Source organism: Panicum virgatum, chromosome 2K (genome assembly GCF_016808335.1).
Source record: "Panicum virgatum strain AP13 chromosome 2K, P.virgatum_v5, whole genome shotgun sequence".
Classification (NCBI taxonomy): Eukaryota; Viridiplantae; Streptophyta; class Magnoliopsida; order Poales; family Poaceae; genus Panicum; species Panicum virgatum.
Genome location: NC_053137.1, coordinates 41,584,006 through 41,602,761, shown reverse-complemented (window position 1 = coordinate 41,602,761; position 18,756 = coordinate 41,584,006). Strand labels below are relative to the sequence as shown.

At 47.7% G+C, this 18,756-nt stretch overlaps 1 protein-coding gene across 1 annotated transcript; it reads right to left on the bottom strand.

The window, feature by feature from the left end:
- Positions 1 to 1,193: 1,193 nt before the first annotated feature.
- Positions 1,194 to 18,137, bottom strand: LOC120677541 (aminopeptidase M1-C-like). The gene is made up of 20 exons (XM_039958696.1): positions 17,709 to 18,137; positions 8,905 to 9,165; positions 8,647 to 8,792; positions 8,086 to 8,188; positions 7,437 to 7,623; positions 7,225 to 7,318; positions 6,938 to 7,091; positions 6,581 to 6,685; positions 6,377 to 6,493; positions 5,441 to 5,554; positions 3,988 to 4,170; positions 3,507 to 3,798; positions 3,311 to 3,432; positions 3,119 to 3,216; positions 2,731 to 2,908; positions 2,537 to 2,651; positions 2,384 to 2,451; positions 2,180 to 2,257; positions 1,680 to 1,754; positions 1,194 to 1,586 (listed from the first exon to the last, which is right to left on the bottom strand). The coding sequence occupies exons 1-20, from the start codon at positions 17,859 to 17,861 to the stop codon at positions 1,404 to 1,406; spliced, it is 2,826 nt and encodes a 941-aa protein (XP_039814630.1). The 5' UTR covers positions 17,862 to 18,137; the 3' UTR covers positions 1,194 to 1,403.
- Positions 18,138 to 18,756: the final 619 nt, after the last annotated feature.

Here is an 18,756-nt window from a genome sequence, read left to right as displayed (position 1 = left end):
CTCCTGCATACCTATAGATAGGAGTAAGAGATAAATTGATTCATCAAAGATGGCATGGGTCTACATAACATATGTAATGTGCATTGTTTAGATTTGTAAGTTCTGGAGTTGTCAAAAATATTTTTCCGATACACACTTAGAGTAGACATGAAAACAACATTTACCATGTACACTCTCTAATATTTATAGTTGTCAAGACACTGGTTATGGTTGAGATCTCAATCTCATATTACAATTCCAACTCAATCCGTGAAGTTCCCAAAGAATTTCTTTCTTGAGACTAGGGGTGCCAATGGGTGACCCTTAGGGGCACCTCCAATCCTCTTTAGTTCAAAATATTATACTAGTTTTTCAAAATATAATATCATTTTGGAGTAGTACAAAATTTTGAACTAAAGATGGTTGAAGGTGCCCCTAAAGGTCACTCATTGGCACCCCTACTTGAGACACTTAACATTCAACCTCACCCAGAAATATCCAATCGATTCCTTGTTATCTTTTTTTTTGCTGAAAATTCACAATAAATTTTATCATTGATGTACCAATCAATAACATTGCTTGCTGTAACTTCCCTAGTGCTTTAGTTGGCCTTGGAAAAGAATCGGACAAGGATACAATCCCCATGTGTCAAGCATGCACTATGTTTGTGGGCATACCGACATTTAACTCATTCATGGAACATCTCCATATAATGTTCATCGTATCTTTAAGCACCATCTTGAGAGTTGAGATTGCCGAAGGAGGGTAACATTACGACTCGGCAGTGACAGGTTCAACGACCATCACCGCACCGTGGGTTCGTATTACGATCCGACGGTGATGAAATCAACATCCTTATATTATTATTTTTCTCTCGCTCTACCTACTCTCTATCTCTCTCAACTCCAGTATGTCCACCACCACCTATCCCCTCCCCCGCCGGTCCTCCATCCCTTCCTTTGCCCACACCGGTCCTCCCCTCCCCTCGTGCGCCACCACCTCCCCTTTCCTGTCTCGCGTCTCCTTCCCAGCATTGAGCTCTGCGGCACGAGCATAGCGGGATGGCACGGCGCAGCGCAAGCCATGCAGGCAACGCTAAGTCATGATTTTTTTAATTATTTTTTTGCTTGTGAGAAGGGCATCACCGCCAGTTCTAGACCCGACGGTAACAGCCCAACCCATCCTGTCGATCCTAATTCAACAGATCATCGAACTGGCGGTGATGCTGTTTTGGACCCTGCTGTGACGGGTTACTCTATACTAGTGTGATCACTGATACATACTTGGGCTGAACAATAGCTTACATTTGCATGATGCAGAGAACACTATGAGAGACAACCTTTTCACACTGAGAATGTACAAACGCATGCCATCTGCCGGCACCTTATTACCAGCCACACCCCTGCAACCCAACCGAAGGAAGATCAGGGCCTATGCAGCAGCTCCTGCACGGTCTGAGCAAGCCTGGGCTCGCTCCTGATGCCCTGGATCCACCTCGCATTGACCCGCACGTTCTCGAGGCTCTGCTTCAACGTCCTCTCGAATTCAGGCTTCTTGCGTGTGGCAAAGAAGCGGGAGAACTCTGCTGCCTTCTCATTGGAGGCAAACTGATCACCAGGAACAAGGGAGGGGGGGAGTCAGCTGATTGATGGGAGTAAAACGGTGCAGGATTTGGAAATAGAGATTGATGATAAACTTACCAATGTAAGGACATATCTGATAAAACCTCCTTGTTGTGTGCCCCCGTATTTCTTTGTGATACGATCCCAGTTGCCCTGCATCCGCATTGAACAAGTGTCATGTAAGCAACTTGCTTTCAAATAGCTCATGGTTATCCACAAAAAAAAAACTTGTTCCCACTTTTAATTTGAGCGAATATTTTAAGGTTTCGGTGAGGGGAAGTTGGTGTAATTTCAAAATTTTAGTTATGACAAAACTGCATGAAGATGAACCAGTAAACAAATTCTTATAAATATTCCACCATGATGTTTCCATGGACCACAATTTCCTAGGGCCAGTTTGGCAAGCAGGAATTTCAAACTTTTGGTACAAAAAAAGACATTAAACGGGAAGATATTTTGTTTCCTTCAAAACTCGAATAGGAATCATATCTGGAATGGGTTCAGCAGTTAACTTATATGTTGGAACCAAAACAAATTTAAGGGTTCCTCCTTTCAGTATCCACTAAAAGAGATTTTACCTTCAACCACAGCCAAGCGGTTTCACGCATCTCCACGTCAAGACCTTGAAGTACATAATATGCATCTTGACTGCGAACCTGACAAGCAGTAGAGGCAAACAAGGTCTCATTGCATCTAACAGTAGTCAGCATATGAGTACAAGTTCATTCCGTTAAGCTTTCAATGTCATCATGGAGAAATAAAAAAGAAAAAAAGGGGGCTACCTCATCGGTAAAAAGGAGATTCAATGACTCAAGAACAATATTTTTATCCTTGCAATAACATAATGTGCCTGGAACAAGGAGACAAAGCATTCAGAAAATAAAGCAATTTGTCAGCAAGCTGTTTAAATTAAGAATGATTGAAACGTCACATACTTAAGATACGTCCCTTTTCCTCTGCTTCATCTGACTCCCTGTAGACTTTCAGAAGATCATTATAAGCAGATCTGTATGAAGTAGTAACATTCTGCATTGCAGCGAGGTATGCAGCCTGTAGAACAATGCAAGACATACAGATGAGGTAAGTAAAACACAAGAGTATCATGTAAAGTAAAGATAAAGGCAGGGACCTTTCTGGTATTGGGAGGAAGAAGTGAAGTGTTGCGATCATGTACAAAGATGCCGAAACGCCTAACTCCCTCATCTATAGTCTTATCATGCCCAAGTTTGACAAGAGCAACCAAGAGCACTGGTCTAAGCAGTGCATCCAGATGATTCTCACTATTCTTGGGGTCCCAGCCTAATTTTCTGAAAGAAAAGAACAAGGACAATGCCATGTGGCCGAAGTGGGGAAAACAGAGGATAAGTCATAGCAAACAGATAGCGGTACTGGAAACAGCATGTGATTGCATAACAAGACGTGTTACCAAACATGCAAAGCAGAAACAAGATCATTTTCAGGGCAATGATCATTGAAGTTACTCAGAAGCAGGCAAAGTAAGACATGGTTTGACATACACAGCAGGTGGCAGAAGAAGCTTGATCAGAAGTTGTTTGATGTCACCGACCAATCCAGGAGTAGCATCAACCGATATTTTAGCAACACTTAAACTCACCTGTGAAGTGAAAGGAAATTGCATAGAAACTTATCTTCAAATAGTACTCAAGATCAAATTCATGGAATCAAATAGTTATACAAGATTTACATACAGTATTTATGTGTGAAAGAACACTGTAATCAGCTTCCTCACGATAGGCATAAAGTAAACGTAACAACGTTGTCAAGGTTTGCTTGCAGGCCATAGACAAGGCATGTGAATCTTCCACAATACCTGCAGTGTCAATGTGATGATACCTGTCACTAAAAGTGACAAGAAAATTTAACAGTATCACATGTGGTGCTTACCAATTTTATCCATTAAAGAGAGCTTCTTCGACTGCAATGCAGTTTGAAGTGCAGCCGCAAGTTTATCGTCGTACTGCACTCTATAAAATCCTGTTTGATTAATGTTCAGCTTAATCCAAAAGTTTCCACCCTTCTCTTGGTTACCACACTGGGAAGCCATGTCTCTTATATCCAGCCTATCACTTTTGCCTTTCAGTAGAAATTTTTTCTGCATACCATATGAACCACAGCCTGCAGTTATAGGGACAATCCACATTCCAGGGCCAGAGGATCCATCTGACAAAAACTGTGCCTGCAACAAAAGAAATAGTAACTTCTTAAAGGCTGAAGCAAAAGAACATAGAACAAGAATATGCTATGTGACAAACTAGCATGCTACATTTTCCATTTAAAACAAGCCATCATGATTTTACACTCAATTCAGCAGTTCGCATGTTGATGAATGCAAAGATTCATAGGAAGGATGGTTTCTTATAATAACCTGTTCAAGCTCTACGTAATTCCCATTGAGCTTTGCATTAACAACAGGATACCCTTGTTGCTTTGTCCATGTAGTCATCAAATTCTTGATAGGTTCACCAGATTTCTCTTCAAGAACAGCCCACAGGTCCTCAGTTTTAGCATTTGAGTAGGCAAATTTTAGTATATATGAAGCCAATGCTTTCTGAAAGAGTAGAAAATTTTTCCCAAATTTAGCACAATAAGATGTACTAGGAGAACTACTCAAGGGACCAGAGAGTAAAAGCAAAACAAAACTGGACAGCAAAAGGCAGGAAAAAAAATCAGTCTTCACTGAATAAAATAAAAAATATTAGTCGGATACAGATAAACCATAATCTGATCAATAAAAGAATCAAAGACAACTTGTGAGAAAATAAAGAAGAGTTAAAGAGAGCTATGGCTTACTCAGCCATTTTTTTAGATATCAGTTTAACGTATCTTTTTACATGGGACTCCTCCCATCCATATTTTTTATAAAAACAAGATCCTTAATAAAGGATATTAAAACTCCTTTCAACGACTTCCTAATTCATGGATTATTGTCAATTAATTAACCAATTTCACAATTACATATTTTTCATCTACGAATCATCTAGATTTAGTCTATTTGACCAATAAAACAAGTTTTCATGGCACTAAACCAATTGCTTAGTTTCGCACAAGTGATTATGCATTAAACAAAAAACTCGACCTGTGGGGGGAAAGACTGCCCCCACGGTATTTTGTTTAAGAAAGAAAACCCTTCTCACACAAGCCGAGAAAACCCCCGACCCCCCCCCCCCCCCGTTCCCCGTCCCATCCGTACACAGTACCGTGGCCCGTGAGAATAGGCGACCCACGCACATGAGGGATCAGTGACCAGGGCCGGACCCAACTGTGTTTTGGCCATGGGGCGGACGAGGGGGTTTTTTTGGTGCAAATACCAGGGTTCGAGCCCTGGTCTGCTGGCAGGACCAACGCCTGCCCAACCACTGAGCTACCGCTCAGTTTGCTTATGCATTAAACATGGGTAGGGCAAGTTAGAAAGAAATGGATATACTGTGCCCTCAGAAACATAGAACATAACACATACAGTACATCCCTTGAATGTTTTCTGAGTGCCTAAAACCAAAATGGTCAGCATGATTGTGCTCCAGATTTGACTAGAATGTTCCCCAACTCTATAAAGAATTTAGAAACAAAACAAAAAAAATATTAGGGTTCATGAAAATTCACGCATTGTACTCGATTGAATACATGCACCTGTGTGGCAACTAAATTAAGAGATAAAAAAGAGATTGATATTGTTGCTTATCAGAACAAAAAGTAAAGGAATCAGGGTGATTCCATATATTGTTAAACAGCATAATAAAGCAGAAGATGCTGACTCAAGGCACTAGAGAATACCAACGCTCCAATACTGAAATAGAGTTTCAAGGAGAGCCAATCCAAACCTGAAAACGCTCAGCACCAAGATAATTTTGTAGCATGCGAATAACAGAAGCACCCTTATCGTAGCTTATGGCATCAAAAATTTCATCAACTTCACTGGCGTGATGTATTTCAACCTGAGGAAAATAAAAGAATACTGTTAGCAAAATAAACCAAACTTGGTACCGTGAAGGTGAGAAGGTCAACACCGACAATTTAAGTCATGGAGTTAGTTGCTGAAATCGGTCCCCAAATTGAAACGAAAATTTTTCAGTAATATTGCTTCAATTTATATTCCATAGCCATTTCAAAAGTGAGATTGGGATGGGTTCCTGCCTTCCTGGTCAGCAAAGGTTCGTTACCCCATCAGCCCAAGTTTAATCTCTCCCAACCCAAAAATAAATAAAGGGTGGGATTTGTTACCAAAATTCTTACTAAAGGAAAATAAAAGGTACAAAAGCTCTAACTGTAACTAGTTTTACCGGGACACCCGAGCCCATAACTTTTTAACCAAGTTTGATGCTCAAGAATCACATCGCATTTCAACACTTATATCAAATTCCAAGTGCTATTTGTGTAGGAGGATTATGGGGGGACACATATATAGCCTCATGGGCAGTATACAAGAGAGTGATCCCAGGCTATACATTCCTAATAACACACCCATGTCAGTGTCCAGCACTAACTAAAGAGAAAGTGAAAAAGGGATACCAAATTGGCTTAGCAGGAGGACAAGTAAGAAGTTTGTCATATCTATTGTTGTTGCTATTTTCAATTATCATGTTTCTACTGCAATCCAGTAGACATCTCCATAAGGTTATGGTCAAACTTAAAACATGCATTGTCTTTACTCTTTAGTTTTATACAGAGTGATGAATCAGCATAGTGCATGAAACACAGCTATTTTTCAAACCATTGGACCAAGGCCTTAGTTCATAGTAAATCTCAAAGGAGGTTACCTCAATAGGGTGAGATTCTTCAAGTGAATCCAATTTGAGACCAGCGGTTGTGTCATCAAGGAATTGTGTCCATATATTCCATTGTGGAAAGAAAGAATCTACAGCTAGATGACTCACCTGTTAGAAAAAAAGATTATTTACTCAATATATAGTGGCAGCCGGAGAACAGAAAATTTTGAAATGTTAGGTTCTCAAATTGATTACCCATGTAGCAAAACCTTCATTTAGCCACAAGTGAGTCCACCATTCCATGGTTACAAGATTGCCAAACCACTGATGAGCCAGCTCATGTGCCACAGTAATTGCAATCTAAAACACAGAAATGTTAAAATCATTAAAGCAAGGACATTCTGCAGTAGGTATTCGATCATCCAAAATGATGGATCTAACTATGAAATTAATGCGGAATTAATTGACTTGTCTTTGATCATAGATATCAAATTTATTCTGATTTTCTTAAAGCACCAATCAAGTGATGAAGTATCTCATCATTTGTAACAACTGAAAGATATATGGTGGGAAGCTATGTAACAAAGTACTTTGTGAGTTAACGAAAGGTACATTCTGTTTGCTGGATTCTGCTGAAGACTCCTCATCAAAAAGCAAAGCTACTTCACGGTAAGTAACCAGCCCATAGTTCTCCATGGCTCCAGCAGCAAAATCAGGAATAGCAACCATATCCAACTTCGGGAGGGGATAAGGAGTACCAAAGTAACTAAAAAGTCAAAAAAAAGAGCATTATATTAGTGCTTCTATCCTATAGTAATCAAGGGTAGACAGATTATTCATAAACTTTTCTTATGGATCTCTACAAGCCTGTTTACAAGCAAGAGTATGGTTGATCTTACTCTTTATAGAGATGCAATGACTTCACTCCAACATCCAGTGCAAACTTCCCTTGCTTACTCTTACCAACTTGAGTGTACACGCGAACTTTTGTGCCTTTATGCAATTATTAAACAAGATTAAGTAAATAGAAGGAGAGGGGAAAAGAAAGATGACCAGACCAACACTCTCAATGGAAGTTATCAAAGCAATGCTAGAAAAATTGAGTTGATACCTTCTGGTGTTACACCCTCTATATATTCAAGCAAACCAACAACTATAGCCACTAAATAAGTTGACATAAGAGGTGATTCCTGATAACTGATAGTCTTGATAGGACCAGTAACTGTCTGATTAGCAATTGGCATATTGGACAATGCCACCATCCCAGGTGGTACTTCAAGTGTAAGCTTGAACTTAGCCTAAAAATAGAAATAGAAAAAATGTAATAATTACAAAATAGGTCGCATTTCATTGATATTTTAGGTGTGCGTGTAGATGAGACAAGCATAAAGTTATATGTTGAAGTCAAATTTGCTACTCCTTCCATCCCAAAATATAGCTCCGTTTAAAATTGTTCAAAGTCAAACATTTTCATCTTTTACTAACAATATCTCCAGAAATAATTAATTTTAAATAGAAAAGGTTGCATACTATGATAGTTGGTTTCATGGTGAATCAACTAATATCATTGTTATGTTGTCAATCTTTATGATTCTTTTGCTATCCATAATCAAAGTTTGAAACGTTCGAATTGGGGAAAAAACCTAAGGGTAGTTATATTCTGGGACAGAGGAAGTACCATAAATGTACCCAAGTGCAATTAAATGTTGCTCAGAGCACAAAAGAACCAGATTATTCGACATTTTCATTCGTATAATCACCTTGAATGCAGGTTCATCCCAGCATGGGAAGCACCGCCGAGCATCCACAGACTCAAACTGTGTCACCGCCATATTCTTCATCTGCCCCTTATAATGATACTTACTGCAATCAAACAGCACTTGAAATTAGTAGTGCCTAGCGCGAAAGAAAAAAAAAGACAGCACTTGAAAGAATGAAGAGAAGGAACGGAATGGATACGAATTGGACAGTGAAATTTTCAAAATAACTCAGTTGGTAGCTCATTTTAAGGACAGCTTCCCGAACCGCATGATTTTTTGCAATAACATAGCAAGTGCATAACTGACACTGTTCAGTGATCATGATTGTTGGTAGAACAAGTATGTATCTGGAAAACCCCAGGTCCGGTCAGGTTAACTTTTGCCTACTACAATACAATGATCCGCCTATAGATGATCATGAATTTTTGGAGCTAGCACTATTCAAAGGATGAAAGAAATCACACGTCCCAACAAAGACAATAATTTTGTCCTTTCTCCGTTTCAGCAACGCTCAGTAGATGTGCCAAAAAAAATGTGTTGAGGATCATACGAAACCCATACCTACGGTAGAACCCCCTCATCTGGTCGTTGAGCGTACCGTTGAACTTCATACTGAGCACGCCCTCGCCGAGTGGGAGGTTGTTGGTGAACCCGAGCACCAGGATCTCGTCGTCCGCGAAGAACACCACCTCCCTAGGCGCCAAATCCTGCGAGAACGGGGCCCGGACCGGCATCCGCGAGATGACATGACATATTTTGGCGCCAGGAGAAGGGACGAGTACATGCTAACAGTTATTTCCTCCGGAGAGATCTCGGTACCCGGAAGCGGATGGAGGCGCGGTCGACGGTGAGGTCGGCGGCGTTGAGGACGAGGAAGCGGGTGGGCGCGGAGACGGCAACGGCAACGGCGGCGGCGCCCGTGAAGGTGCACGCGACGAGGTCGGGGCGGAGGCGCAGCTCGTAGCGGCGCGGCGCGGCGAAGCGCGGGAGCCGCGGCTGCCCGCGGAACTGGGCCGGCGACCCGGCGGTCGGCGGCGCCGGCGCGCGGCGAGGAGGGGGTGCCGCTTCGACATTCGCGTCCTGCGCCGCGTGATTGGTTGGATTAGTGGATGGATCAGACGATTGTTGCCCCCAGCTTATTACATCGAATCCTGTAGCCCACTAACGGCCCGTTGGGCCAAACACGACTCCTGAACGGTAATGGACAAGCCCATACGCAAATTGTAACTTTTTTTTTGGGGACCCAAATTACAACTTACTCCCTCCTATCCTATGATTCTGTCATCATACAATAGTGCCATTTTAACTGCTCGTGCATTGTTGTGGACAATATAAATTTTACTCATATTTATATGATACTACTAATTTTTTGATGGAAACACCATGTACAACCCATGTCGTGACCGTGTTTGGTATTAATTGTCCGATTTTTTTTATAGAAGATTGATTTGTTCGGATTTCGATCGGAATTCCGATTGATTTAGCTTAATTTGATTAGGATTTCTATTAACAGACCATGAATCATTGTTTACTTTAGAAATAGTAGAGTTAAATTGCACGCAATGCGTAGAAAGATCGCAACAGTTTGAAACCATCTTCCAATATGTTTTTCAGAAAAGAAAAAAAAGAAGCATCTTCGAAAAAGCTATACAATTTCAAAAATCTCGATCGAAAGATTACCAACCACACATATGATCAGAACACAAACGCGTTGATTGAATTCGAAACCAAAAGCCACGCACCACGCAATCTTTCCTAGTAATAACGTGCCAGTTTTCATCTGGCAACCGAGTTCTACTCGACGTGCTTACGTAGATTGCTTTGTACCTTGTTGGAGTACCGGGCGACGCCCCTGGCCTCCCCGCCGAGCGCCATCTTCCTGCCGCCGCCGCCGCTGGCGCCCGGCAAGACGGCGACGGAGACGAATACGAGCAGCAGCACGGCGCCGGAGCCGGCGGCGCCCCTAGCCGTGGACGCCCGCTGCATTCCTCCTCTGTTTCTTCCCCTTCTCACTCTCCCTGCTTCCGGCGGCGGTCGATCGGCTGGTTCCTCACTGTCACTCTCCAACCGCCTCGATCTTGAGTTGAGTAATTCAGTTGGGAGTGAGCCATGGGGCGCTAATCCTGTGCTAAGTCCATACGGGCGCGCGGCGTGCGGGTTAGCGCCGCCGCTGCGTTGACTGGGGATCATCCATGGAGAGCCGCAGCAGCAGCGGCGGCCACGTCACCCACCTCGGAGCGGCGACGAAGGGGTCGTGTGAACCAACGCGTTTCGGGGGCAGGGCAGGCAGGCCGGAGGATCTCTCGCATGCTGGCATGCGACAAGACAGATGGGTATGGTCTGGGTAACAACTACACGGAAGGGCGGGCGGGGTTCTCTGGTCTTGTCAGAATTCAGAGGACGGTAGCCAGATCCACGAAGGACGGCCCAAGATGGGGAAGGATACGCAAAGTGATTGCTTCTTCCTCGTATTGAAAATGTACTAGTCATAGAATGACAACACGTGGTCTTCCATGCAAAACTTCATGTAACAATTTTAAACATATTTTTTTAGACCAGTCTCAATAAGAGTTTCATGGAGAGTTTCATGACATTAAATATCATCAATTTTGCTGACGTGGCAAGGAGAGAGAAGAATGAAGTTTCATAGAATGTGAGGAGAGTTTCATCACTATGAAACTCATTTGGCACGGTTATCAGTTTCCAGTCTAGGTATCTGTGTTTATGAAACTCCCACTAAGATTGGCCTTATATGACCATCGCACTAGAAAAGCTTGAGGCGTGGGCATGTGGTTGGATCCAATCCATGCATTGTCATACTTCCCTTAGATTTGCCAGTCACATCATACATTAGACAACTTTTAGCACAAAAAGAGTCACCTTCCTAAGTCACTCCCTTGTTTGCTTCTAGAGGTGGTAATAGGCTATGTCCAACAAGATTTTTAAAATTTTTAACTCAAAATTGTATAAAATTAGAGCCTGACTCTTTAAATTTTTCTAGTCAAAATCTTGGGCCCTTTACCACTCCTATTTGCTCCTCACCCCCATCACATTGCCACTTCCGATCCTCTTCCTTCATAGGAGATGATTGGTAACAATCACTTCTGCCTATAACTTTTGTCATTGTGATTCCTCCTCTCCAATCTACTCCCTCCGTTCCAAATTATAAGTCATTCCAAGAATCTTGAAGAGTCAAAGTTTTTCAAGTTTGACTAAATTTATATGACAAGATAATAGCATTTATGATACCAATTAAGTATCATTAGATTCTTTGTTAGCTATATTTTCATAGTGCACCTATTTGATGTCATAAATCTTTATATTTCTCTCTATAATTTTGGTCAAACTTTGAGATGGTTTGACTCTTCAAGATTCTTAGAATGACTTATAATTTGGAACGGAGGGAGTGGATCACAATAATGCACGGCTGGTTGCACCCCCACCGCACTCCTCGCTAGTTGCTACACCACCCATATGACCACTCCAGGTTTAATTTCTTAGTCATGTGTTATCACTCAAATATATCAATATGATTTTTTCTATATATCTTATATCTTTAGATTCATGTATTAGTGGTCACAGCTAATTAAGAAACCTTTACAGCTAAAATCCCTAAACTGCTGATATTGGCAGCAGGATAGAGTACTGTTTTTTTGTTCCAAAAAGAAGGATAAAAGAAAACTTTTATGGCCGTCAGAAAGTGCATGTGTTTTTCACCCCCTGAGATTCTTCAGGTTTGTGCAGAGTCGTTGCCACGGCAAAGGGCAAACTGAGCTAGCTCTTCACCTCTTGCTTAGCTGAAACGACACACCGATATATCTATTTTCCTTTTGGTATTTGTGAGCGATCGCACATTTTGTATACATTTACGTGGTGAGTATGCCTACGTGGACATATCGTGGTTATAAGCTCCTGTCCGATCCGGCCGTAACATATCGCTGTCTTTGACTCTTTCCTACTCCATCCTACTCCATGTGTCCCCAAAAGAATCCCGACTCCAGATAAGTCAAGAAATTCAAAAAATAAGTAGTAATAGATTAATCATGTAATTTGGAGATATAAATATAAATATTTTATTTGATCAAATGTGAAACTATTTGACTTAAACGAGAGTTTCTAAAAGTTCAGGGACGAAGGAGGATGAGTGATCTTAGCCCCACGGATATATGATTAACCCACTACTATGACACGTCACAATCAACAGGCACCGTGGAAGTCAAGCCCTGACAGTATCGTTACTCTGCTATTAAATGAAAACAGTTTGCAAAACTAATTCCACAATCCTATACTATTTCACGAGAGGAATCTAATAAGGTTTTTGATCGCACGATTAGAGACTGTAGCTAATCATAAATTAATTACCGTTGTTAGATTTGTCACGAAAAATTACACTCATTTTTTAAAAAAAATTACAAATAAATTTTATTTAATACTCTACGTATGTAAGATTTTTTTCTCGAAGAAAGTACATTCTACTATGGGGGTGTTTAGTTCATTTTGCAAAATTGTGTAAAGATGTAAAGAGGACATTTGAAGTACTAAATGAAGTCTATTTGCAAAACTTTTTGCATAGATGGGTTGTAAATCGCGAGACGAATCTAATGATGCTAATTAATCCATGTTTAATCAATAATTAGCGGATGGTACTGTAGCATCACTGTTGCAAATCATAGATTAAGTAGGCTCATTAGAATCGTCTCGCGATTTACAGCTGTTGTGGGTATTTTTAGGGGTACCCACAGCCGGGTGGCGGAGCGCACCCGCCTATTCCCAGTGAGGGAGTACTCGGGGAAGTACTAGGTGATGGGGCTGGATCTTCGCTGAGACAAGGACTCAGGAACACTCGATTTAGAGTGGTTCGGGCCGCCGGAGCGTAATACCCTACGTCCACTGGGAGATGTATTGTCTTGGTTGTGTGAATGAACCTATCCTCTGCTGGCCTTGGCTCTTGCCCAGCCTGAGGTTTTCTAGCGGCGCTCCCTCCTTTTATAGATCAAGGGGGAGCGGATACATAGGACGTCGATGCCCCGACAGGTGGGCCCAACGTGAATGCGGCTACAGTGGTAGCGAATCTTTCCTTCGATATGCGTACTGCTGCTCTCCTGTCACAGGGGGTCTTCTCTTGTTCCGTCAGCTAGGTGCCCGTTGGAGTAGCGTAGCTTGCGGCGTGGCCTGCTGAGGCTATTATGTAGCGTCATAATGGGTGAAGCCGAGCCGTCGTATCCGACTGTTACGGCAGACTGGCAGACGCGGCATGGGCGGCGCCATCGGCTCCACTGCCTTGGTAATACGCGATCAATAGTGCCCCCTGGTCAGTCAAACGCCTCGGCTTCCACTTTATCAAAGTGGACGTCCACCTACTGCAATGAATGCGAAGGTAGGTGGACCTCAATATGGAGACCAAGGACCTCATACACGTGTCGGCCCCGGACCGCCCTGAGGCGGGGCGTCCAAACTTTCCCTTCGAGAGGGGTCCGGTTGCTATCCAGGACCCTATGAGGGGTCCGGGACCCCGCGGGGGTCTGGATTCCTTGGGAGGTCCGGAGCCCTGGCTGCTTGCGCTTGAGCGCCTGTTTTTCCTGGGACACGTGGAGGTCCCGGACCTTCCCCGGCCGCGGAACAGGTCCGGACCTTTGTCGGGAGGACAGGACTTCGGACTGCAGGGGTCCGGCTGTTTGGTTGTAGTCAAGGATGACTACTAAGGCTCTTGCCTAGTCACAGCAAGAGGGGGTACCCCAGTCCTGGGGTACCGACAGTGGCCCCCGGGCCCACCTCGGGAGAGGTATGAACCCGCGGGTGGGGCCACCACCGTGATGTGTTCCGACGCAACTTGATTGCGTTAGTGTGCTCTTGGAGAGAGTGGGCATCCCGGACCCCTGAGGCCGGTATGATTGTTGCCTGGTTTAGGTACTAGAGTGCTCTCCACGGGGCGACGAAGGTGTAGGCTTAGGGTACGGAACCAAGCTAAGCGGCTACACGGACTTCGGATCGCTCAGGGGGTAGCACTACTTCCCGGACCCGGCTTTTGTCGACCGTGGCGAGCGGTCTCCGCCGGAGCGGGCCACCGGAGTGGACTTGGAACGACCGTGGCGAGCGGTCTCCGCCGGAGCGGGCCACCGGAGTGGACTTGGAGCGACCGTGGCGAGCGGTCTCCGCCGGAGCGGGCCACCGGAGTGGACTTGGAGCGACCGTGGCGAGCGGTCTCCGCCGGAGCGGGCCACCGGAGTGGACTTGGAGCGACCGTGGCGAGCGGTCTCCGCCGGAGCGGGCCACCGGAGTGGACTTGGAGCGACCGTGGCGAGCGGTCTCCGCCGGAGCGGGCCACCGGAGTGGACTTGGAACGACCGTGGCGAGCGGTCTCCGCCGGAGCGGGCCACCGGAGTGGACTTGGAGCGACCGTGGCGAGCGGTCTCCGCCGGAGCGGGCCACCGGAGTGGACTTGGAGCGACCGTGGCGAGCGGTCTCCGCCGGAGCGGGCCACCGGAGTGGACTTGGAACGACCGTGGCGAGCGGTCTCCGCCGGAGCGGGCCACCGGAGTGGACTTGGAACGACCGTGGCGAGCGGTCTCCGCCGGAGCGGGCCACCGGAGTGGACTTGGAGCGACCGTGGCGAGCGGTCTCCGCCGGAGCGGGCCACCGGAGTGGACTTGGAGCGACCGTGGCGAGCGGTCTCCGCCGGAGCGGGCCACCGGAGTGGACTTGGAACGACCGTGGCGAGCGGTCTCCGCCGGAGCGGGCCACCGGAGTGGACTTGGAACGACCGTGGCGAGCGGTCTCCACCGGAGCGGGCCACCGGAGTGGACTTGGAGCGACCGTGGCTGACAATCCGATGAAGCATGTTACCGGACCTCATAGTAAGGTGCAAAGAAACCAAGCCTTATACTAGAAGAGAGCCCGGGACCTCTAAAGTCAGCAGTCCTGGATACTAGAGTACTTGTAACAGGGTAGTGAAGTACGTAAACTTAGGGTACATTACCAGGCTAAGCCACGCGGAGCTTCTCTACCCCAGGATACAAATACCACTTCTCCAGAGCAGGTCCTTAGGGGTCCGGACTGCCTTCCAGCTAGAAGGGGTGTCTTTACCTGACCACAAGCCAGCAACTTAACTTGGATTGTTAGCAATAAGGGAAACTCCGGTCAAGAGAAAAGAATAGTTAAACCAAGGCGAATAAATGTAATCAGGGTGGAGCCTAGGCAAAACTGAGGAAGAAAATCTCCTTTATTATTGTGGTTGTCACGGTATACATCGGAGGTCGGGATTACGAGGTCGGACCTCCACCGCTCCGGACCGCTTTTGCCTGTTTGTGTGATAGGGCCAGAGGTCGGGTTTACAAGGTCGGACCTTGACCGCTCTGGACACACACGTAGACACCACGCTATTACAAAGGAGAAAATCTCTCATTCCTTTCTTAGGAGTAACCTACGGCTGCATGCTATACAGCGTGTTCTTCTTCGGAGGTGAAGGCGCCCTGAACGTGCCTGAACCGCATCATCCAGCATCACCTCGGGAGCTCGGGGGACCCCTCATTGCCTAAGAGCTGTCACATGCTTACATGGCATGAGACAAATTCTTTGGCTTTGAATGGAAGAGGCCCCCTCCCCCTGCCGTCGCCGTTGCCGATGGAAACCAGAGCCCTTGCGCAGCAGATGGACCGGTGCGACGCGTGGAGAAGTGCGGTCGTTCGCCGGCTTGTCCTTGGTGCTAGCGCCAGGGGCCCCCGCACGAGGAGGCGGGGTCCTGTCTGCAGCAGCACCGAGCAACGCTGAGGTGGATCACCGGCGCTGGAGACGGCGGGACGACACGGTCAACTTCCTCCGGGATGGCCGTCGGCTCCAGGCTCCATGTTGAGAGAAAGCCTTGAGCCGACACCATGCCACCGCTGAGGAGGCGTGGCCGTTGCTTGAGAGAAAACCTTGAGTCGACGTAGGAGCAGCGGCGCGCAGCGGCGCCTCCGCTGTGCGCTGCTACGCCGGCTCTGAGGTGTCGCGGTGGCGACACACAGCAGGCGCCGCTGCCGTGCGCCGCCGCACCGAGGGCGTCGGAGTGCCGGTGCCATAGCATGCGGAGTGAGTGTGCCTTCCTTCATCTTCAAGTTCGCCGTTGCAGAGGGAGAACACAGCCTAGAGGCCTGAAGATCCAGCCAACGCCTGTCGTCCCCACGGACCGCGCCAAAATGTTGTGGGTATTTTTAGGGGTACCCACAGCCGGGTGGCGGAGCGCACCCGCCTATTCCCAGTGAGGGAGTACTCGGGGAAGTACTAGGTGATGGGGCTGGATCTTCGCTGAGACAAGGACTCAGGAACACTCGATTTAGAGTGGTTCGGGCCGCCGGAGCGTAATACCCTACGTCCACTGGGAGATGTATTGTCTTGGTTGTGTGAATGAACCTATCCTCTGCTGGCCTTGGCTCTTGCCCAGCCTGAGGTTTTCTAGCGGCGCTCCCTCCTTTTATAGATCAAGGGGGAGCGGATACATAGGACGTCGATGCCCCGACAGGTGGGCCCAACGTGAATGCGGCTACAGTGGTAGCGAATCTTTCCTTCGATATGCGTACTGCTGCTCTCCTGTCACAGGGGGTCTTCTCTTGTTCCGTCAGCTAGGTGCCCGTTGGAGTAGCGTAGCTTGCGGCGTGGCCTGCTGAGGCTATTATGTAGCGTCATAATGGGTGAAGCCGAGCCGTCGTATCCGACTGTTACGGCAGACTGGCAGACGCGGCATGGGCGGCGCCATCGGCTCCACTGCCTTGGTAATACGCGATCAATAGTGCCCCCTGGTCAGTCAAACGCCTCGGCTTCCACTTTATCAAAGTGGACGTCCACCTACTGCAATGAATGCGAAGGTAGGTGGACCTCAATATGGAGACCAAGGACCTCATACACGTGTCGGCCCCGGACCGCCCTGAGGCGGGGCGTCCAAACTTTCCCTTCGAGAGGGGTCCGGTTGCTATCCAGGACCCTATGAGGGGTCCGGGACCCCGCGGGGGTCTGGATTCCTTGGGAGGTCCGGAGCCCTGGCTGCTTGCGCTTGAGCGCCTGTTTTTCCTGGGACACGTGGAGGTCCCGGACCTTCCCCGGCCGCGGAACAGGTCCGGACCTTTGTCGGGAGGACAGGACTTCGGACTGCAGGGGTCCGGCTGTTTGGTTGTAGTCAAGGATGACTACTAAGGCTCTTGCCTAGTCACAGCAAGAGGGGGTACCCCAGTCCTGGGGTACCGACAACAGCCCATCCATGCAAAAATTTTTGTAAATAGACTTTATTTAGTACTTCAAATTAGCAAGATTCCGTTTCACTTTAATGCGTTTACGGCTTTTTTGCAAAAACCTGTAAAGATCTAAACAAGATCTAAACAGGACCTATCTATGAACGATCCAAAGAAGGCCATGAATATTTGCCTGCTGCCTGGTCCAGCGAGACTGCGAGAGGGCGCACGACAAACTGACAACCGGATTACCGCAGATAAAATAGCCCTATTTTTTTTTAAAGAAAAAGAATAGCCCTATTAAATAACCGGCCGGTATGTGTCGCGTGGGCCACACCACGCCCTCAGTCCCGGCCAGCAAGATAGACAAAAGCACAGTGATGATTCTAATGAACAAGGGGGCGGCGCGTCGGGTTAAGTTACCTCGGTGGAAGAAGTTGAACGCCTGCTGCCGCCGGCCTCCTCCAGCCTCCGCCCGCCGCCGCCGCGGCTGTCGTCGCCGGCGGCAACCGACGTCGCCACGAGGAGCAGCAGCAGCAGCATCCCCGCCGTTGCGGCGACCGCGCCTCGAGCCATGGGACGCACGCACGCGCCGCCGCCGGTCGGCCGGCTCTCTCCTGCCTGCTGCCTTGGGTCTCTTGTCAAGTATCGCTGGGCCGCCGCGCCGCGCCCACACGACGCGGAGACGGAGGCCAACTGGCCGAGGAGAAGGAAGGGAGCGATCGCGGCCGCGTGCGCGCGCGGTTTATGTAGGTCGCGCGGGCAGGGGCGGCAGCACGCGGGCCACGGGCCACGGCGGCACGCACGCCACGCCAGGGGGAAGCGGCCGGGGGATACGATGGTCGATGGGCGTCCGCGTCGGACTCGTTGGACTGCTGGTGGCGGTGAGAACCGCCGCACTAGCGAGCTGGTAGCGCCTGGCGGGAGCGGGCGCGCCTGTCGATCGGACGGACAGCAGGCGGGGCCCGGGCCAGCCTGGTGGTGGGGCGATCGGGTCATGGAGGTGCGGGCCGCTCCTGTCAGTCAGTGCCAGCCATGCCTCTCGGCCCATCGGACGTTAGGCAGCATATGCCACCACGGTTCCACTGCACGCACACTGAGGCCTTATTTGTTTTTTTTTTCAATTTAAGTCATAAGTCTCGTCATATCCTATGTCACCGCGCCGGCCCGACCGGCCTTGTTGCGTCCTTCATGGCGAATCGTCTCGGGATAGGAGGATCGGCTTGTCAGCCTGCCTGCGGGGGATGTCATTTATCCCTTTCTCTATTCCACCCCTCCCAGGCGCGTCTGCACGAGTCGCAGTCGCCCCTCCCAAGCAACCCTAGGCGGGCGGCGCGCGAGGGGGCGAGGCGGTGGTTGGCGGTGAGGGCAGGCGCAGGCGGCAGAGGCGCAGGGGAGCCACGGAGGAGCCGCGGGGAGCGGGCAATGGCTGCTCTGCGCTTCGGCCTCGGCGCCTCGGCGGCCAGGCGCA